The following is a 23,477-nucleotide window of genomic DNA, read 5'->3' on the forward strand; positions in this document are numbered from 1 at the left end:
CTTTTCTCTTCATTTGCAATTAAAAGGCAAAGACTGGAATGCAAATAAACCTACTAGGCTAGCAAAATATAATTCTAAAAACACAGCAGCATGTACTTTAAAATTAATCTGGTCAAAATGATTTTATGGTGTTTGCAGGCATCTGCTGGTCACAACAGGTACTGTAACTGAACCATTTCAAACTGCTATTATATATACACTGTGAACAAAAAGTACCTAAGAAACCTGTTCAATTTTATGAATTAATGATGCTACTCAATACTTTGATAATGAGGTCACTTTTCTTTTTGTTCCCCAGTGACTAAAGAGTGAAAAAAATGGATTTGGATGCTTGCAATAGGCATATACATACCATGACTTTGTTTTAAGTCATGACTAAGTTTTAAGACATGGATAACTTTTTCCTCAGTCTTCATTTTCCTAGACCCACCCAAATCATTTGGCATGACAAGCAATTTCAACTATTTACTAATGGTTAATATTTACATGTCTTATGTTAGAAAGAAAATTAAGAGAGTCCTTATACATTCAAGGAGTCTCAAAAGAAAAACAGCTAATGTAATAAGAGAAAGTTTAAAACAGAAAACAAAGTAAAAGACAAGTGCAAAGATGGAAATTCTCAAGTCTGCTTTTAAAAAGGTGCAAGCAGTATTTTTACAAACATGGTGACATTTGAGGTTGACTTTAAAAAAATCTTAATGTTAACCAAATTGATAAGTGGGTGGAGAACATTCTGGTCAGAAACACTGAATAATGAAGGTGTGAAAAGGAGAAATAAGATGAAATAGCAATGCAACAAATAAGCAACAGAGTCAAAAGAGATGAGGCTGAAATCAAACATCAAGGTCACACTGAGGAAGGTCTTGAATATCAGAAGAGTTTGGATACATTTTCCTGCACAGCATTATCTGGGGAAACCTCTGTTTAGAGCATGTCCCCAGTATCTGAAATAACTAATGAGAAGAATGTACTAAACCATTTCATGCAGAAAGTAAGTACCAAGCTCATACTCCTCCCAGCTGTAAACATGGCAGACAGGTAGGGGGTACCTGTCAGCCACCTGGTGTTCCATTGGAAGGATTGTTCTTTGCTAGCTGAGGATTTGCCCTATACCGTCAGGGCAGTCTCTTCTAGTTCTTTAACAATTTCTTCTCCTTTATTGACTCTGCTCCAGTCTCCCATCCCAGACTATATGTGTCAATCAAACTCCCATCCATTTTTATTTAAGTACTCAAAACAAATCTTTATTCTGTTAGAGTAATCTATATAATAAAAATATAAAGAAATAGATGGAAATGGAAATTACAAAAAAAAACTGCCAAATTCATCATCCTAGTTAGTTACTTTAAGAGTAGGAGGAGAGGAAGCCATTTGGGAGGGAAACAGGATACATTCAATAGTATTGGTAATATTTTGCTTTTTAAATGTGATGATTGTGTACACAGATAATCACTGAATTATTTGTATTTTTTGTGATCTAAATACAGCATGAGATATTATGAATGAAAAGAAAGACAATAATTTAACCATTGGGTCTGTCAGTGTGGAAGTCATTTGTGCCTTTGACAAAAGCAGTTTCAGTGAATTACATGCTGGGAAAGGATATTGAGGTAGGTTGGATAGAGAGGAGGATGAAAGTGAAAATGACGACTAAAGACCATCCATTCTTTAATATCCTATTAAATATCAATGCCATGTAGGCTTTCTTTCCTATCTCCTTTCATGCAGCCCAATCTGAACATGATATTTAAAGTGTGATTCAAGAAGATCAATGGGCAACCTCATATAGAAAAGGAAGAAGGGTGTCAGGAAATAATCACTTACAAAATAACTCATTTCTTCTCATTTCCCCTTTTTCCTTTTCTTTCTTTTTTTTTTTTTTTTGTAAGTCTTCTCTCTCTAGAAAGGAAAAGTCCCTTCTCCCTAATTGACCCACAAACCTTATATGAAAGAACCTCTCTCATCCCTCTGTCCACTCCTCTTCCTTCTTTCTGTTATCCATTTCACCCTGCTTCACTCTCATATTTTGAGTCATCAAAAGTATGTTCCTGTCCTGTAAGTACCTCAAATTTTAAACCCAAAGTCGTCAGCACCGAAAAACTTACCACCACTCTCTAGCTGCCCATTAAAAATTACTCTGTGAGTCAAACCAGGGACAGTCTGAACATCTGCTGATCTTGTACGCCCACATCACCTGGACTTTCCCCACACCCAGTGGCAGCTTGCGTCCTAGCACTTGCTAACTCTGAACTCTGGCCACAGTGGCCTTCCTGAGCTTACCTGAACACATATCTTTGCCCCAAACCAGCACCTGTGTCTACAATGCCTGCACTGAAAGGAATGTTCTTCACCATCCTTGCAGACCATGCCTTTGTCCTCCTTCATGCATCAGTATAAAAACCCTCCCCCAATGAATTCCTTTTTGACCAGCCTTTTCTCTCAAGCCTCTCATCCTTACCCAGGCAGATAACCCTAATTTAAGGGATCAGCAACCTGTGCTCTTACTTTATAGTAATTATTCACTATAATTTAAATAGTGATCACCTATACTTGGTGTAATCAAATGCGATCCTTTGATTAATAAGGTTTCTCCAAATAGACTTTGGGTCATTTATCTCTTTTCCTTACCACCTTTCTGGTAGTCAGAGCTATAGAAATATTTTTGAATGATCAAATCCTATGTTCAATCAATCACAATTATACCCAACTCTGACGGGTCATCTTTATTATTTTGTGAAATTCATTTTTTATCAGTCCTACTGAACCTATATGTTAGTCTACAGCCTGATAAATTAATGCCTGGCTCACTGCAACACCTTCCTCATTTGCCTCTTGACTTTCAGCTTCTTTTCCTTCTGAATGTCCCTGCATACTTTGCTGTTAAAAAGTCAAACAGAGAAAATAAAGAAAGGGTTCTTAGAGGATGAGAGCAAGATGGGTTGTGAAGTTTGCACTAGACTTTGATGGATGGCAATAATTAGGGAGAATCAGATGGAAGAGCAAAGAATCTATGAAGAGGGGAAACTTGGAGGAGAAAACAGGGGAGAAGACATGTTGAAGTTTCCCCCCAGTGTAGCCAGACTCTATAGAGAAAGATCACTACAAAGAACTGCACACCGTGATTGGCTCCCCAAAGGAAACCTCCAAAAATGTAAGTAGATTAAGATGACAATATGAGCCCAAGTGCTCTGAAAACTGGGAAGAGGGGGAGATTGTCTCTCCATTGTCAAGAAACCAAAAAAGGTTAAGAAGGGACTGAGCATCTTTATGGAGCTTAAGGGCTGCTCTGTTCCACTTGCAGTGGTCAATACCAGACACCATGGGAGGCTTAAAATGTCCAAAAACTTTACAATTTATCCCTTCAATCATCTATTCCCAAACTTTAGGTTGCATAGGGAATTAAAGTCGTTTATAGCATATGTCCCAAATGGAATAAATTAACCGTTTAATGTTACCTTTAAACCACTTTTCACTAAAGAAAAATCAAGCAGCAATGTAGAGAGTGAAACAGCAACAAAAAAAGGAGATTCTATCAGATCTCTTCAAAGAGATTAAAAAAATAATTCCTTAAAAAAATAACATACATGTTCACACATTTGTATTAATTTGAATAGGTAATGGGGTGGAGTTGTAGCTCAGTGGCAGAGCGCTTGCCTAGCACAGGTGAGGCCCTAGGTTCAATCCTCAGCACCACATAAAAACAAATAAATAAAGGATATATTATTTACTTAAAAAGGTACAATTAAAATTCTAAAAATATATATACACACTTCCAATAGAGTAATAGGAAAAATGGTGGCGGGGGGAGTTCCCCAGAAGTGATCAAAACATGCTTAAGATAAATTCTATGTCAATGAACCTCAGCAAGTTGTAGTTTCTCTAACTGCTAATTTATAATCTACTATGAAATCCCAAGATAAGTCTTCTAAATTTTTAACACTGTAGAGTTGTTTTTATGTTTCTTTTGTTACATCACAAGAAAAAGATAACACAGAAACAAAAGTACTCAAAGGACAACAGGCTCAAAATGCCTGCATTTTTCAGAGTATAAAATTTTTCTGTAAGGAAAAAAAAAATTTTTTAAAGCATCCTTTGAGCCTGTAATGCACAGTTATCTAGGTCAACTTTGTTATTTATCTACCACATTGAGACAATGAAACAACCACAGGGTAATTCTGCCCTCACCACAGTAAGAATGAAGGTAAGTGAGAGTACTTGGCAGGGATAAGATATGACAGCCATGGGGATGATGCTTCGTTCTAAAATAAAATGGACAAGTTCTTGCAGAGGCTTGATTGGGCAATACTGAGGAAAGTGAAAGAAAACCAGGAAAACAGGCACCTCTGCACGCCGTCTCCTCAGCACCCAGTCACTTGCTCCTCCAGTGCACATTCAGACTTAAAAAGACCCAAATGTCTATTCACATAGCAGCTAAACTTGTAAAGCCAGGAAAGTAGCTAAGCCACCCCTATACTTGCCTTCTGCCAGAAGGGACACAGCACAAACTGTCCCTCCTTTCATGAAACATTCACCCCAGTGTTTCTGTATTTTGCCAAACTGAAACCCCTCATCTGGACAGTAGATGGGTGAAATGCCATAGCAAGCAACAACTTGATTTCTTTTTTAAATTAGTATTAAGCTCAAAGATTTGCAGTAACCCATTAAAAAAACTTATCTCAATTTCAAATGAAGACTGTATCGTTTTTATTGCATCAGTATCTAAAAATATGACAAGCCCTCTTCCTTTCAGCTGACTCTGAAAAGACCAACAGAGAGGGAAAAACGTCCAGTTACACAGTTACTAGAAATTCTCTCTCAAATGAGAATAAGAATACCTCACAGCATGGAAGCCTGTCTCATTCTTGAAGAGTTTTCCTTCAATCAAACCAGAAAAGGGCATGGGTAAACCAGAAAAGGGCATAGGTGCCAAAGAAAACCAAAAGTCAGACTCCATCAGATGTAGAATCTACACTGTGTTCACTATAGCACAGAAATTGGGACAACTGCCCATTGTACTAGTAAGCTAGAAACAGTAGCTAAAGCAGACATCCAGTTTAAAAAAAAAAAAAAAATCCAACCATCTTGCAAACCTCCAGAGGAGTTCCTGAACCTGCGGATGCTCTACCTGCATCACTGAAAGTGAAGCCAAAAAACTGACGCTTCTCTAAACCTTCCTTTAGTGTCAGTATTACATCAAGCAGTGTGTGCCACTTGGTATGTGCCACTTGGTGTTAAAAAACATATACTCATCTGCTTGCAGCACTAAAGAAGTAGTAGGTGAAGTCTCTATTCATGCCACCAGTATCACCAATGCTGGGCAGTGGAAATCACCAAATCATGAGGAAAAATGACAGATCAGAAGCTATAAATAAGAGAATGTGGCTAAGTCTTAAAAATAAAATGTTAAAGAGAAGGGATATAATTAAGATTTAAAATTATCTAATTTTAATGAACTAAAAATATGGCTTATTAGCTCCAAACTTTTTATTAAGGAAATTTCCAAACAAAGAGATGCTAAAAGTGAAATACCATGGTTACTCTAATAGATTTAATAATATTTGTTTCTCAGTATCTGAGGGGTACTTGTTCCAGAAATCCCTGCAGATGCTTAAGTTTCTTAAATAAAATGGTATAAAATTTGCATGTAACTTATGTACATCCTCTAGTACACTTTAAATCATCTCCAGGTTACTTATAATACCTCATATAGTATAAATGCTACTAAGGAGTTGTTAAACTATATAATTAAGGGAATTTTTTTTTAAAGTCTATACATGTTGAATACAGATGCAATTTTTTTTTAATATTGTGATCCACAGATGATTGAATCCACTGATGTACAACCCACATTATAGGGGGCTGACTATACATCTCCAGAATATTTTAACTACATATGTATGAATAAATGCATACATTTACAAATGTAAATAGGTAACATTTGGGAAAATGTAGATATAATGACACTAAACCCCAACAACTCCTAAGGATATTCCCATACCTAAGAAGACATGCTCAGAGATCTGCCATATCATTAAGACTTAACTGCCAAAAGAAAACATTATAACCATTTCACCTAGTATTCAAGACTTTCAATGAACTCTACCTTAAACAACTACCCCAGCTTCCTCTCCCATAAGTCTCGCATGCATATTCAAATCAGGGAAAACCATGCCTTCAGTGCTAGGGTCCACACTTTCCCATCTGAGCATCTCACTATTCTCTCTGCAGATCAATCTCCTTCTCCCAAGTTTCTGTAAACCCCTCTCACTCCCATAGCATGAAGCAACTGCTCCTTATCTTTCCATTTGCTAATTAAAAGAGTGGTTTGTAAACATTCCTTGGTGCAGTCCAGGAAAAAAGGCGATTTCTTCCCCATCCTTTCATTGCTGATAGCATTGCCCATGGTTTGTAGAAGATACTCTATAAATCACAGTTAAATACATCAAAAAAAAATTCTCATTTTTATATGTCAACAAAAAGTTAGAGACGAATGGAATAGATTTGTGTTTTATCATATTACAAACCTTTTCATGTAGATACTCCATTTCCAATTCTTAAAAATCAAACTACTTGCTTAGTTTACTGACAAACAGTATGCATAAAACAATCTTTGAAAAAAAAATGTAAAATGTACTTACCCTTTCATTATTGTAGTAAGAAATGCTAAGGCCATCAAATTTCACCCATCTCTTCTGAAACATGCGTTTTCTGTAAAACACATGAAATTGTTATTTTACATTTAAGTAGCATGAACTTGGATTTTTAAATACATTTGTAGTGTAGCTATGCTGAGTGCAATCCGTCTCTACTGTTAAGCAGTGTATACAAAAATAGGCTATAATAGTACAGTTTTGGGCAATGGAACATAGAATCAACAAATGTATAACAACACTTTCTAATTAGCTGACATAGCTTTTTTTTAATGATAATGTTAAGTGCAAAACCAAGTGTAGTCACAAACATTATCATCAAAACCATTTCCATTAATGGAGATAATCTTTAAATGAAGGTAATACATAAAACTTTCATCTCTCATAAAGCTTATACACTTATTTTGCCTTGATTTTTGCTTTGGTGGATGAATAATATTTTGCAAAACTAGCAAAGCTTTCTTACCTGAATTTACATAAATTATTATATTTTGACTAAATAAGATGGGGAAAGCCCTGTCAAAAAATAATCATTTACAGTCACTCAAAATTCAGTGAAACTTCTGTATTTTTCAAAAGAGGATCATATGAAAGGCAGATGCAATTTTAAAATGGTTTTTGATGTGAGAAAACAAAGGCAAAATAATAAATAACATTTCCTATTTAGGTTTAAAAAAACATATTTTTCTTACTTTAAATGAGGGGTATAAAGAACTACTTCTGCTTAGGTTTGTCTTTTGTTTTGCTTATTTCCCTTCCCTTAAGTCAGACAATCCACAGACTGTGAATATCCTGTTCTCTACAGGCTTTTAGTCGGGACTAATACCATATACTTTCAGCTTTTAACACAGACAACATATGGAAACTAACTTCCTGTTTTTAAAAAAGTCATTTCTAAGTGAATATGTAAACATCAACCATATATACTGTCTCTCCTTTTGCTCTTTTCTAACACATTTCGACAAGGTGATATAATTTCCTGTGGCTTTCAGAAGATTTAAAGATAGAAAGAGAACTTCCGGGCATCTGGAAAGTTTGTCTTCCGGCTGTGTCCTGCTACATGTTCATTACTCAAGTGAAGTACAGCAAGTCTCCTTAGTGAGCAGACATGTACCACTCCAGATCAAATTAGACCAACTCTGATGAAATGGAGAAAACGTATTAATTCATCAGTGCAGATGAGTTTCACATGTAAGCACTGAACCTTGAAGTAGTAAGAACACATAAGGAACTTAACATCAGACAATCACACTGCCCACCCAGCCCACTTGCTACCTTATTCCCTCATCTTCTTACTGCTTAACTTCTCTTGGCCTGTCATGTGTTTTTTTCACATTGCAACATCCAACTGTGTTACAGACATCTGGGTTTTACTTCTGCTAGCAACCCGAGAGTTCTTCAAATTCCCAGCATTAAAATTTAAAAGGTAAAGAATATTAAGCAAACACATAATTATATATTGCATAATTAATCACTCTGCACTCAGTTCTTGTTTCTCTCTGCTATACTTAAAAGGCAGGTAACTATGCAACTTCCTATACAATACCAACAGTAACTTGGAAAATCAAGATTTTGATTGGGGCCTCCACCCACCTTACAAACAGTGGTTAATTAAAGCTCAGTAGCATATATCATCTTTTATTTGAACATCAAAATGGTCAAAATCTGTGGAGGAGATAAGACCTTGGGGTCTTTCATTACCCTTCCTCTTCCCTTTGCTAACTTTTTATGTTTCTAAATTGCACCTAAACTATCCACACAGAAATGCCTTCCCTCATGACCCAATCCAAAGCTATTCTCTCAAAGCACCTTCTACCTTTTCTCTAGCACTCAACACAAATTCGATCATATGTATTAGTTCATTTGCTTAATGTCAGTCTTAACACTCGCCTTTATGTCTTGCAATGATCCACTTCAAGAATGTTTTCTTCTCCATGATCAACAACTAACACACAGATAAATATGGCACTCCAGGAGAATATACTGAATGAATAAGCAATGCAATCAAAGCATAGTCCTTTAAGAAACATGGGCAGGATGATATGAAAAGAATACCTAAACACCCAGCACTCATAAATAATTAGCATCTTTCAACATTTCAGGAAAGACAGAGAAACTTCTGAAAACTCAGAATAAAATTAAATGTGTAAAAGTACCAAGCAAAGAAGTTCAGAAACTTAACATGTCTTACTTAGCAGTCTTTTAATTGGACTCATAAAGCTTTCTTAGAATCCACAGTGTGAGCTTGAGGTCTGAGGCATCATCTAAGAATCTAACCTCAGAAGAATGAGGAAAGTTAAAAGGAAGACAGCGCAGTATTTATTGGGCTTTGGGGTCAAAATTGCTACCATTTATGAGCTGCATCTCCTTCTCAGGCACTATAATGTAAAGGACGCACTTGACCTTGGCTCTTGACACTGCTTTTGGTTTGTATGTTTTGAGATGAGATGTTGGTATATTGCACAGGGTGACCTGAACTCTCAATCCTCCCATCTCAGCCTCCTGAGTAGCTGGGAATATAAACATGTACCAGTTTGTCTAGCTACGTTTGGCTCTTTGAGAAAAGCCCAAGAAAACTTCAACCTAAAAGAGTGTTAGCTCCTAAAACACTGTTCCAACCATTTCACTTTTTGCAACTGCCAGGTAACTATTTGCCATGTCCATCCATTTTAAACTCAATACTTGTACAAGTTATTAAATACGTCTAGTAATCTGTGGTGGGATAGGTAAATAAGACAAATGCCAGCTCCTAGAAATGCAATGAGAAGCATATGGAAAACAGTTGTAAGAATCACCATTCTGTAGTTGGGGGGTGCTATGTTGCAATTCTACCATCAAACTGTTACTTCTGCATTCACTCATCCAGTCAGCCATTAAAATCTGCCACTTCCTCTGTAGACGGTATCTGCTCACGTGGCCTCTATGTCTAGACCTTTCTTGCCTGGTGCACTTCCCATAAACCATTTTCTCTGTTCAAAATTCCCTTCCAACTGTGAACATGGGAGGCACCTTCTAACCATCAAGTTCTCAGTTTAAATGTTATTTGCTCCAAAAGATCATCCAGGACCAACACAGTTGCTCAGGCCCCCTTTTTTTCTTCTCCATTTCTTTACTTAATGACACTTACCATTAAAATTTGAATTGAGTGCAGAAACCATTTGTTTTGTTTATCTGTGTAAAACCTGTGATTACCATACTTCCTGGCATATAAAATATACTTATTATAATGATTACAAAATAGATGATGAATACATTTTTCATTGAAAAAAGGCTTACTCAAAATCGCACTTTGTAAATATAGAGAAAAAGGGTACTAAAACACTTTACCATTTGTTTTTTTACTAAATACTAAAGATCAAGGTTTTTTTAATGACAAAATAAAAATTTTCTAAACCTATCTTGTTATTAATGAAAAAAGTAAGAACCTATAGGAAGCTTGAATTTCGACATTAGTTTTGAAGTAATTTTAAAATGCATTTTAGACTTTTAAAAAAAAATTTAAACAACCTTTCCCCAATACATCTATTCCTCAGTCCCTGATACTATTCTGCTCTCTGTTTTTATAAGTTCAACATTTTAGAATATAAATATAGTGATATTGGTTAATACATACTATTACTCCTCATCGTTAAGTGTTTTAAGAGTATTCTCTGAACTAGGTTATGCCTTTCCTTTAAATTTTATTTAATGGCTTAATTTTTTTTCACTATTTTAAAAAATGATAATATATACAGACATTGTCACCTTAGTCTAAGTTCCTACTATTACACAACTATTATACAACTATTACACAACACAACTATTATACAACTATTACACAACACAAACTTGATCTGAAATAATGATGCATTATTACAGAGAAGAGATTTTAAATTTTCAATTATAAGTTCTGAGTATCTAATGTACATTATGATGACTATAAACAATGATACATCTTATACTTGAAATCTACTAACAGTACACTTCTTAGTCAGGTGTGGTGGCACACACTTGTAATCACAGCAACTCAGAAAGCTAAGGGAGGAAGATTCCAAGTTTTGAGACCAACATCAGCAACTTAGCAAGCCCCTAATAATTTAGTAAAACTCTGTCTCAAAAGAAAACATAAAAAAAAGGGTTAGGGATGTGGCTCAGTGGTAAAACAACCTTGGGTTTAATCCCTTGTACCAAAAAAAAAAAAAAAGAAGAAGAAGAAGAAGAAGAAGAAAATAGATCTTAAGTGGTCTCACCCAAAAAAGGAAGAATAACTCTGGGAAACATGTTAATTGTCTTGTGTGTGGTAATCATTTCACCATGTATAATATGTGCATCAAATCCTTGCACTACACTTTTCAAATATACACAATCTTTGTCAATCACACTTCCATAAATCTGGGGAAAAAATTTATAAGTACTCATACTGTATACATTGGTACTTTCCTATTTTAAAATGCACTATAACCCATTTAAGATTTATCTAAAAGTAATTTATGTAAACATTGAATAATCTGTATTGCTCATTAAATGTGTCAACTTTTAAATAGCTATTTTCTACAAGTGAACTTCAATACTGAATTCTAATAATTAGTGGATTAAAGATAAGAGCTTATACTTACATCCTTTCTCAAAGTATTATCCCCCTTTTTAGCAAATAGAAATTTGGATTTAATGTTGGTAAATCCTATAAATCCTATAAATAAACCAAAACTTCAACTAAGTAATAAAAAGAAGAGTTTGAGAAGTTCTGTGCTTCTAAATTCCAAAGTAAAATTTTTATTTTAAAAACTATTAATTAGTGAACACTAGATTTTTTTGCATCACAATTATTATTATACATACAGAACAATTTTCATACCTCTATTTGTATATAAAGTATGTTCACATCAATTCATGTCTTCATACATGTACTTTGGATAATGACGTCTAAATTTTTAAAATCAACATTTCTGTTAACTATTTCTCTCATGAATTTATGAAAGTCTACTCATTATTAGTCAATCAATTCCATAGGAATTATCTCTGATTGATAAGTAAACTATGAGGTATAGTTCAAATATTTTAACTTTTCTCTGAAATTATACCTTTTCATTAAATTTTTTTTATCAGTAAAATGTGCTTATGTGTATTTATACATTTAAATATAAAAATACCTTTCTTGGAAAAAAAATACAAAAATAAAATTCAGACCATAACGAGGAAATTCTTCAGAGGGTTTAAGCTTTTTAATGAAAAAGTATAAAGACAACGCCACATAATACAAATTAAATCTGAAATAATGATGCATTATTATAGAGGTTTCAAAGTCTCAATAAAAAACTACACTTGGTAATAAAAATAGTGAGCACTTACAGTTCCAGACACTGTGTCAAGTCACATACAAATATTAACTCACTTATTCCTCTAAACAGTCACAGGAGAAAAGTAATAAGATTTCCCCTACTTTACGCAGGAAGGCACAGAGCCCCTGGTTGGTTAAATAATTTGCCCACCTCACACAACTAGTGATGGGAGTCAAATCCAGGCAGTCTCTTCCCAAAGACTCTTAACCACTACACACACAAAAAAACTCCAATACATTTAAGGCAAAGTATCCCCAATATCCCTTTAGATAGTAATAACATTTGACCCCTACACATTTTATATGTAAGCTCAATTTTGAAAAGTGCTTCAGAATTCCTTCAGGAAAAAAAGGTAAAATAAGACAGGAAGCACATTAGCCTGGGTTTTATCTTATTTTGTTTTTAGAGTTCTGAAGGGAAACATTTCTTCAAGAAGCTTTTTTAAGAATAATTTATAAGGCTTGTGCAGTATTATTGAACGGATTTCTATAAACTCTTCCCTTGAGCTCTGGTAGGGCAGGTGGTGTAAAGTTTCAACTGCTTTCATAAAAACAGCTTCACCACCTGGTGTCAGTTTTTGTTTCTCAAAATGTGTATCTTAAAAATTAGTTTTTAACAACAGTGTATAATACACCCAATTTAAATCTCTATTTATGAAGTATTCAAACAAAGGCACTCCTGTTTAATTTCAAACCTAAATGCCAATAGGATTTTTTTTAATTACATATTTAAACTTAACAAAAATACCTTCAAATCTAACAGCTTGCTGAAGAATATTAAGTTGCCAGAGGCTACCAAATTGTCACCTTCAAAAATACCACAATGCAATGAACCTCAATGGCAAGGTCAAATTTATGGCCTTTATTAATCATGGTATCTAAGTCATCACAAATATACTGCACAATCTTATTCTAAATAATCTAAAGGAAAAAAGAGATAAGAACATATCACTCCAAATTCATCTGTTTTTTTTTATATAACCCTGAAGAACTACAGCATATTTTCTAACTTCCTTATTCTCTCTTCTGACCCTAACAAGACCCAACATTTTTTAGAACTACTACAATCTCTGCAGTACAGATTTTTGCTTACCTAATTATTTTTAATTCTTTTATTTATTTTATCTACTCTTTTAAGTAGACACTTAAAAGATACTTAGTTACCCTTTTAAGTATAAGGGTTTTAAATTATGCAGTATGAGTGATTAAGTATTTTAAAGAGAGGCAAGAAAACACTCCAATATCTCTAAATGTCCGAACTTTTCTATTCTAATAGCATTTCTTCACTATTAAGCAACACAAAGTAATAGCTTCCAAGGGTATATGAATAAAATGATTTGGGGAATAAAACAAACACAAAAGGAATATTGTATTCAATTCTAGCTTCCATCTCTGCAGACCTAATCCTTTAAGTCAGCAGAAGAAAGCATTTAACATAAAATTCCCAGGGCTAAAAGGACTTTTGGAAGTCAGTTATAAACCCTAAATTTTATTAACTTTTATATTTTTAAATTTTATTTTTGATTGAACATACTATTTGTACACATTTATGAGATACAACATGATGTTCTGATTCATGTATCAGCTCAGGGCAATGAGCATATCCATCCCTTAGACATAAGATTTCTTTATACTGAATGCATTCAAATTCCACTCTTCTATTTTGAAATATATATTATTATCAATTATCTTCACCCCTCTGGGTCATAGAACACCATAGCTTATTCCTCCTATTTAACTGTGCCCCTTGATCATATCCCCACTCTCCAGCCATTGGTAACCTGTATTCTATCAATATCTATAAAATCAACTATTTAGTTTCCACATATGAGTAAAATCATGCAATGTTTGTCTTTCTGTGCCTGGCTTATTTCACTTAACATAGTATCCTCTGAGTCCATCTATATTATTGCAAGGGACAGAATTCCATTAGAAGCCTGAATTTAATGTGCCACATTGAACTTTTTAAATACGTACAGAGAACTTAGTGCTTATTTGATATACTATGTAAAAATCTATGTTAAAAGATTGACATGCCCTTATTTTATGGAGTCATCCTCTAAAAAATCCCACATGAACCAGCTTCCACTTAAGGTGATCAATTAAAACTTTCATTTACCTCTACTATTCCCCAAACCTCTCTAAAAGGCATCAAAGGATTAAAAAAATAAATATTTTAAAACACCCTCAAATCAACATTGACCAGAGAAGACTGTAACACCATTTAGAAGTAAGGAAAGCAGACGAAAAATAAGCACTGACTTGGAAAACTTCAAAGAGCTAACTGCTAAGCCAAAATGCAGACAAATTAAGAGGAAAACCACAGGATCTCAGGAAATAGAGATAATAAAAACAGTAGTCCTCACTTATCCTTGCTTTTGCTTTCCACATACCTGGTTATCTGTAGTCAATCATGATTCAAACACATTAAATCAAAAATTGCAGAAATAAGCAATTGATAAGTTTCAAATAACTTTTATTACAGTACATTGTTATAATTATTCTACTTTATTATTACTGAACACCCCAAGATTAACCAAAGACTGGAGGAAAATGTCTCTAACGTAAGACAGGGAAAGAAATCCTTCCAGAAAACTTGAAGGTAGCTGACTCTACAGGAAAAAAAAAAATTCAAAAAACGTACTAATACCCTCAGAGAAGGAGAGAATATATCATATCCATGAAATGATAATAGTAGGCTATAAGAAGAATAGTCAAAAGAAAGTACTTTGTATATTAAATACAGGATAATAAAATACAAAAAAAGGTTAGGCAATACAACTGAAAAGACATCCCAGCCAGTAGAAATGAAAAATCAAGATTATTATCTGTGTTTCAGGGGCAGGATGTTCAATACCAAACTATCAGAATATTCTAGAAAGAAAGAAAAGTTATGGAAATAAATAAATGATACCCAGTGAGATATTTTTAAAAACAAGTATCATCTATTAAGTTTTTCATCTCTTCTGACCTGTTTGAAACACTGGTTAAAAAAAAAAAAAAAAAAAAAAACTAACTTCAACATTTACCAAGTTTCTTTCGTACAATTTTTTAAAAACAATACTCTCAAGCTGTACTGTAATTAGGTCATTCAAATACTGAAATAATTTCTCATAGTTAAAACTCAACTGGAAGCACTTCAGTATTTCTTTTGTTGCATGATGTTATACGATTATTTTTTAACTAAATTGTTGGCAGTTATCACATACTGCGTATTAATTCAGAACTAGCATTTCCATCTCAAAAGCAAATAGACAGTCAGCCATGTAAAAAGTTAAGTCCAGGTTGTGCATTTTATTATTTTGTTTAATGTCACTCATGACTGAAGACAGTTTCAATCACTATTTAGAAAAGTATAAACTGGAGTGTGGTTATTTAAAAAAAAAAAAACAACTATAGTTTGATTAGTTATGTACATGTCTTTAAGGGAGAAATATAATTATTAAAAAAAAAAAAAGAACCACCAAGAGTTCCCTGCTGTGTTGATGCCTACTATTGCTCTTACGGGCACCTAAAGATTCCCCTAATAGTGTTAAATGTAGCAGTTTATATTAGAAAATAAAAACATATTTTAGAAAATTAAAAGAATACCTTATAAAGTTTTTCAATGATTCATTCAACAAAAAACACTAAGCATCTACCTAGTGCTAGGTAATTTTCAGCTAAGGATAGAGTTATAAACAAAAGTAATGTACATGACTGTCCTTATGAAGCTTTTATGAAATAAATAAATCTTCTAGCATATGAGCCCTACAGAACATTGTAATCAAAAAGCAGTGGGGGAAAGGGAGAGTTATAATAATGCTGAGGGGTTTTTTTCTTCTTCTTCTTCTTCTTTTCTGCTTAAGTACAAAGGAGACATTATGCAAGAATTTGAGAGCATTGAGGTCCAAGCCATGATGCTCTCTGGGGTAACAGCATTTTAGCTAGAAAGAAGAGCAAGCACAGAGGACCCCAAGGAAGACTCCTGCTTCCTTACTTCTATACTTAATAGGAAAAAAAAAAGAGAGACTCTCCTATCTTGAGATCCATCAGGTTAAATTTTTCTATTTGGATCCCAAGAAAGATAAATATAGTGGTTATCGTATGAGATTTTAGACAAATATATAATCTGGCTTATGCTTTTATGAGCCATGAGCCAAATTTTGTCTACCATGTATGTTAATAAATAAAGTGTTATTGAAATACTGCCTTATTTACTGGTTTATGTGTTATCAATATCTGATTTCAGGCTACAATTAAAGTAGTTTCAACAAAGAACATTATGGTTATAAGGCTTAAAATATTTACTATTTGGACCTTTATAGGACCTTTATAGGAAAGGTTGTGGCACCTCCTCTATACAATTCAGAATGCCATCTCAATCAGTGTCACCAGCAATGAAGAATTACATAGTCATGAGTTAAACAAAACTCAGAAACTGCTACTAAGGAATGGGTAATCATCCCTTTAAGGAGGACCTTAAACACCCTCAAAATGGCCCACTGAGACAATTTTAAAAGGGCAAATTTTGGATTCTACTTAGAACCTAATAAATACATGCTTGGAGCCAAACTGCAAGTACTTCTTTCAAGTCACAGCAATATAATCATGTACAAGAGCTTTTAAAGTTCTTGGTGAAAAAAATTTTTTTTCTTCATTTACTTTCCTATTTACATTCACACCAGTATCCAGGAGAATACTTTTAAGCAAGAAAACTCAATTATTTCCCATAAAATGGAAACACATAAATTTAAAAAAAAAAAAAAAAAAAAAAAAACTCAGAGCATCTAACCTTAGGCAGGTTCAGAATAGAAGGCATAGAAAATCAAAGTACTGATAAAAAGGAAAATGTTCTAATTCATCCCAGAAGTGGCCAAATATTTTCAAACTTTCACAATGTACCTGGAGCTATTTATGCTATTATTTAGCCCAGGCCAATCAGTGTGCTGATTCCTCCCTGGATACCCTGGTCAGCACCAGGATCTTCTCAACACTTAAATTATCCAGAAATGGAAGATCTGACAATGTTCAAGCTCACTGTTTTAAAAACAGTGTATGGGGCTGGGGATGTGGCTCAAGCAGTAGCGCGTTCGCCTGGCATGCGTGCGGCCCGGGTTCGATCCTCAGCACCACGTACAAACAAAGATGTTGTGTCCACCGAGAACTAAAAAATAAATATTAAAAAAAATTCTCTCTCTCTCTCTCTCTCTCTCTCTCTCTCCTCTCTCTCTCTTTAAAAAAAAACAAAAAACAAAAAACAGTGTATGCCCTAGAACTGACTCATGCTTTTGACATTTAAATATGCATTTACCAATTATATTGATAACTAATAAAAGTAGAAAATACACACACAAGACTATTTTATCATCATAATGTGATCAGAAAGAAGTAGTACATAATAGCTGATTCTAAGAAGTATACTACTACAGTGTATTCAAATGTTATTTGTTAAAAGGATGCAATTGTACAAAGTATTAACCATATTATTACTAACCATAAAGATTGTGGTTTTATTCTGATTTTAAGATATATAAATCCTGCTCCTACTAGTTATCAACAGCTGCTTCTAACATTTTTTATATGTTAATAGAACTATTTTAGATCAAACTAAGTCCAATAGAAATGAAGTACATTTTCAGGTGAATAATAGAGAAAACCAATACTGTGCAAACTTACCACATCAGCTACTTCAACATAAGAGGTTCAATCCTAAACTAATAATTCATGAGAAATCCCACAATCAAGATGCCATAAAACAATTCTACTTAAATATAATCCCTCTCCCAAGATTTCTCAGCACTGGTGTTAAGGAACAGAAGTTTCTTTGTAAACATTTGAAATGATAAATCTGTTTTAAAAGTATAACATTCAAAAGACTTTGAATTTCTGAGCAACAAAGAAATATCAGAATATATCAGTAACAGTGAAGAGCTAAATCTAACAATGATATACTTTTTCCCTATCCACAATAAGCTTTGTATTCTCAAACAGAACACTGTTATGATATGAGCAAAATCCAAACAGTGTGGGCTGAGTAATGCTAACTCAGTCTGTGTTGTTTTTCTTTGCTACAAAGGGAGACACAGGACAGTATTTTGGTGTGAAGTTGGAAGCTCACATTAAGAAATCTAAATGTGAGCTCATAACTTTCTATTTTACTTTGCTTTTCAGAACATAATGCAGTGCTGCACTGCACATATTCCCCCACTCCCTTGTCTAAATAAAACCACTTGCACAACTGCACTGAAAGGCTCTACAATATGAGTAGGGGTGGGGCAGGGGCAGTAACTGAAAAAACCTGGCAGGGTTACAAGTAGATAAATCTGGATTATTCAAAATATGCTAGGTATAAACCAAAACAAATGAATAGACACATACCCTTGAGGAGAGAGTTTGTCCAGCCACCCTGACTTAACTCTTGCAGCAGAAGATCCGTAAAAACAGGCATAGGGAGAGATGGCACTCGAGGAGACAGCTGAATCAGCATTTCCACTTGTTGAGCTTAGAGGATAACTGTGCCTATTAACAGGGTCCGAATTTAATGGTTTTTGAGTCCTGGACTTGGACACCTTTGAATTTTTTCTTTTTAAACTCTGAAAGCACTCTTCTACTGTGGAGTATTCTGATTCAGAAGCAGAGTCTCTTGGAAGATTGTTTTTGTCCTCTCGAGGTATCCAAATATCTTCTACTTTGTCTTCACTTAATTTCTCCTGCTTGTTATCATATATGCTAAAGAGAAAGAAATGGCATTCACATTTCAAAGTGCTGTTTTTTTTTTTTAACTTATAAACAACCAAACACAGAAATTTAAGTCTGGGAAAATCTTAAGAATTCAGTTATACCATATCTCATTATTTTTTAAACTTCTCAGAAAAATTATACAAAAATATTTGAACACTATCTGAAGGGTTTTTTTTTTCCTTATGTATAATTTAATCTTATTCCCTTCATTATGGGAGGCTGGTAACAGGTAAAAGGAAGGAGATGGACCATATTCTTTGCATCCCAATTTAATCATCAACAATATAATAAGATGACCAGCCCAATTTCTATTCCCTGGGTACTATCATGAACTACTAATTCATCTATGTGGAGATCTTATTTCCAACTTGTTGCCTCAACTGGTTGCCCCTTCTACATTCCTCTAATCGACTCCAAGAACACCATATTTCACCATAATGTAATAAAACTGAAAGTGTATCTGACTGCTCAGAGCTTTGGGAATATGTTGCAAAGAAAAATACTGTACCACACTGCCAGCCAATAAAACAAGAAAAGGTCAGTGTATATTCAGAAGGTAAAAGTTGCATTAGATATAATGTTTACTAAAATGTATTCATAAAAACTAAGCATATTCCTACAACTTTAAGAAATGACACGATAGATTCAATCAGTCATTTATGTAAAACAAAACTCATTACAAGAAAATTTTTGCTAATCTATAAAAAGGATATGCCTAGGGGTCAAATCACATCCTTCTGGATACAGTATTATAAAAAAACTATTACTTTCTTAAAGAACAATTTAGATGAGCCCTTCCACATCAAACAGATTCATATCAAATGCTTATTAAAGATACTCATCATTTAGTTTGAACTTAAGGAAATCCACAATGATGTTAGCTTTAGAAAATTAAGGATAAATGAAAAACAAAATGAATGGTAGGTAATGATCCAGCATCTCAAGTCCCAATAAAACTGAGAGAAAATATTAACTTGGTGCATAAAAATTCTGTTTAACTTCTTGTGTGACCCAAATAGCTGAGTAACTATCACACCTCTGTTTTCAATGAACCTCTCAATAGAAAGGACACTTTATCATTGAGAACTCTGCAGCTCCATGGTACTTGTGCTGTCCCTTCATTCTTCATATTAACATAATCTTCTACTGTTGAGGTGCAATCAAGGGGCACCAAATATTTGCTACTTGAGGCCCTGAGAATGGCTGCAGTTAGGATCAGACAAAAATAGTCTGCTACAGAGTATCACCACTCAATCTACAAGCTATAATTCTGTTATTAAAACAGGTCCTGTTATGGAGACATTTAGAAAGGAAAGCTTTTAACTTCCATCATAAACTACAGTATTATACTATGAGCAAGATGTTTAAATTTTAGCACAGAATTAATCCTCAATCATGAACTCAGACCTTGATTTGATAAAAAATGAGTTCCTTGCAGTAGTTGCTTCTCCTTTGACTGTTTCTTCATGAGTCCAAAATTCATTCTTTATACATCTCTTCTGTGGGGGGGAAAAAAAAAAAAAATATATATATATATATATATATATATATATATATATACACACACACATACATATACATATATATACACACAAACACATACACACACAAACACACACACATTTTTTTGCTTTCTTGGCTTGAAGACATTTATTTATTTGTTTGTTTGTTTGTTTATTTATTTCAGTACTAGAACTGAACCCAGGGCCTTGCACATGCTATAGACAAGTGCTATACCATAGTGCTGCATACATACTCAGCCCTTTTTAATTTTGAGAGAGTCTTGCTTAGCCCACACTGGCCTCAAACTTACAATCCTCCTGCCTCAGGCTCCCAAGCAGCTAGGATTATAGGCATGCACCACCACTCCTGACCTGGGGATGTTTTTCAGTGTAACAATATTTTACAAAGATCCATAATATCTGCCAGACCCAGGGGTGCACACTTTTAATTCCAGTTCCTCAGGACACTGAAGCAAGAAACTACAAGTCTCAGCAAATGAGCAATACCTTGTCTCAAAAGCAAACCAAAACAAAAAACTAACCCAGGGGCTAGAGATGTAGCTCAGAGGTAAAGTGCCCCTGAATTCAATTACCATTACCAAATTTTTTTTTAAAGCATAATATCAGAGTTTAGTATTATTAAACAAATGTCTAAATGCTTTAATTTTCAGCAAAATAAAGATTTCATTAGAGAGTCTACATTACAACATTTTGAAGCCTTTTTCACTATCTTATTTAAATCATTAGCTAACTAGTTCAACTTAGAAAAAAAGATGTCAACCAAGAATTCATGTACAAAATTCATGTACTTTTAATCTATGCTATATGTTTTCTCAAATTCTCCTTTATCAAGACCAAGAAATAAAATAGCAAAAAGAGTACAAGTCTTTGAAAGGAAAGCCTGAATAATGAACTCATTTATTAAAAATATATAAATAATTATATTATACTTAGGAAGTGTGCATTTGGGTATAAGGCAATGCAAATTCTGGGGAGTTTCTGTGTTTTTGTTGTTGTTGTTGATGTTGTTGTTTAATTAAAGTAACTTTATTTCTGGCAAATATTTAAAACTCACTATTCTGTATTCCTAAAATAAAAATGTGTCCGCATGATATTGTTTTACCATAATTTTACTAAACAGAAATATTGCTCTCTGGAAATTTAATTCTTCAATACAATGCATTCTTCAAATAGCTTACAAGAAAATGAAAAGACACATATAGGCAGTAGAGCAAAGAACTGATAGTGAAAAAAAATAAAATGTACGGGACTAACCTTGGAATTTTCTAGTCTCTGGAAGAGAAAAGTCTCTCCATAAGGAAAGATGGATGATGAATTCTCCTCACTTGAATCTTTTTGGGAAATTACAGGATGAGAATGGTAAAGATGAATAATGTTGAATAGTACAAAAAAATTATGTATTTAATCACCCAATAGCAATATCACAACTGAGGCTAAATTACACCCGTCAGCCATCCCCGTAGACTTGCCAACCTTCACTGTACACACACTAATTCTTAAATCGTCATCTCTGTCCTCAAATCATCATTTCAAAAATCATTCCTGCTAATGCAGACCTCTAAGATCTACATTAATATAACTAAGTACTGCCTACATTCAACAGAAATTATCACTGTGCCAATTGTAATGCTAATTTCTAAGTAAGAATATATTCTAAAAGTATCTTTATGATAATGTTCAGAAAACATTATAAACATTCACTAACCTAATAGTTACATATCATTCAAGATATCAGAATCCACTTAATCCCTCTAGTACCATGGCAACTAAAACACCTATAAAAAAGTTATTTCAAAAGGATTTCTACCATCCTTGATTTACAAGATTTACAAGAAAAAATTCTAAGAACTTGTAATTCTGCTAGGAGAAAGAAAAAATTTAAGGGTAATCAATCGCTTGTCATTTTATCATTAAGAAGAATGTTCCTGAACTTGTATAAGCCAAATTTTCAAAAGGAAATAAAAGCCCCTGCCAAAGGTTGATTTACCTGAGTAACAATACAAGCCCTTTCTTGCTATCATGGCAAAACCACTTTTCATACATCTTTGTCCTGTAGCTCAATCTTCCAGAAACTATTTAATTTAGTGAAATGTCTTTGAGGCAAATGCTAAATGAAACATGTGCAATTTCTAGGAGTCTAAGTGTATATTATTTTCTTTTATTCACTCACCTTTTAGGGTATCTGAAGTAACATGAACAGAAGATAGTTAATCCCATTTTCCCCTTTACCACAGGTGGTCTGCCTTCTCAATCAGAATTTTTTAACACGTTTTTTAAGAGTATAAAATGAGCTAATCAATTTATAGAGAATTTAAACACACAGACTCACTTTGCAGTGTCACAGATTTTCCAGGTAAGGTAGTAGCGCTTCTTCTCTCACGGAAGTAGCTTAAAGCAAAAGAGAAAAGTTATGAGCTCCTACTTAATACCTCGAATAAAGGATGTGTTATCGAGATATACACTCTTATAGGAACAGACACCAATATTCAAAAATAAGTCTGACTTGAAATAAACAGAATGACCAAATTCCAACAATGTGTTTTTCTACAAAGTCTTAAAGGAAGAGATTTCATTGGATTTTATGAGGAGTATTTACATTTCATATCTGTAATTCACAAAAAGTAAGTGAATGTATTTGCTCAATGTTATTATACACATAACTGCAGAACTGCCAGCCATACCTCTGAGAGAACAGGTTTGTTAACTATATTTCATTACATACTTTTTTGTCATTAACTTTATACCGCAGAGTACACAACTGTGTCTAGTTCTATGAATATAATATAAAAAAAACACCCAAACCCCTCTTTCAAAGATCTTCACAGTCTCGGAAGAGATATTAATGGTAATTAATAACAATTTGACTTGGTAACATCAATGATGGAGATACACTGTTGATAAAAGAAGGAATACCTGCTACAATATGACAGTTCTTCTAATTTTTCTATCTAAAGGGAAGATCAGGACATCCTTAACTCCTCTTAGATATATATCTGCCCAAGTAATTAAAAGCCTAGAAATAACAAAAAGCAGAAATCAATGAAATAGACTAAGGATAAAATTTACAACTCACTGTAACCAAAATTGGGCTCCTTAATGTATGAACAAAATTGACAAACTTCAGTTAAAAAAAAAATGTGTGTGTATATACACACACACACACACACACACACACACACACACATATACATACACACACACACACAAGAGACAGGATATCACTTCAAAGCCTTTGAAGATTAAAGGGTTAATAAGGATTATTAA

At 33.8% G+C, this 23,477-nt stretch overlaps 1 protein-coding gene across 1 annotated transcript in view; it reads right to left on the bottom strand.

Annotated features, from left to right (window-relative positions):
• Positions 1–23,477, bottom strand: part of ARAP2 (ArfGAP with RhoGAP domain, ankyrin repeat and PH domain 2) — a 188,698-nt gene that overhangs the window by 136,381 nt on the left and 28,840 nt on the right. Inside the window, exons 3-7 of the mRNA XM_081303707.1 lie at positions 22,543–22,601; positions 21,468–21,544; positions 20,098–20,189; positions 18,328–18,678; positions 6,639–6,708 (exon numbers count right to left, since the gene is read on the bottom strand). Coding sequence (XP_081159833.1) covers positions 6,639–6,708; positions 18,328–18,678; positions 20,098–20,189; positions 21,468–21,544; positions 22,543–22,601 — 649 coding nt within the window. The remainder of the gene's footprint in view (positions 1–6,638; positions 6,709–18,327; positions 18,679–20,097; positions 20,190–21,467; positions 21,545–22,542; positions 22,602–23,477) is intronic.

This window comes from Spermophilus citellus (genome assembly GCF_964194105.1).
Source record: "Spermophilus citellus genome assembly, chromosome: 8".
Classification (NCBI taxonomy): Eukaryota; Metazoa; Chordata; class Mammalia; order Rodentia; family Sciuridae; genus Spermophilus; species Spermophilus citellus.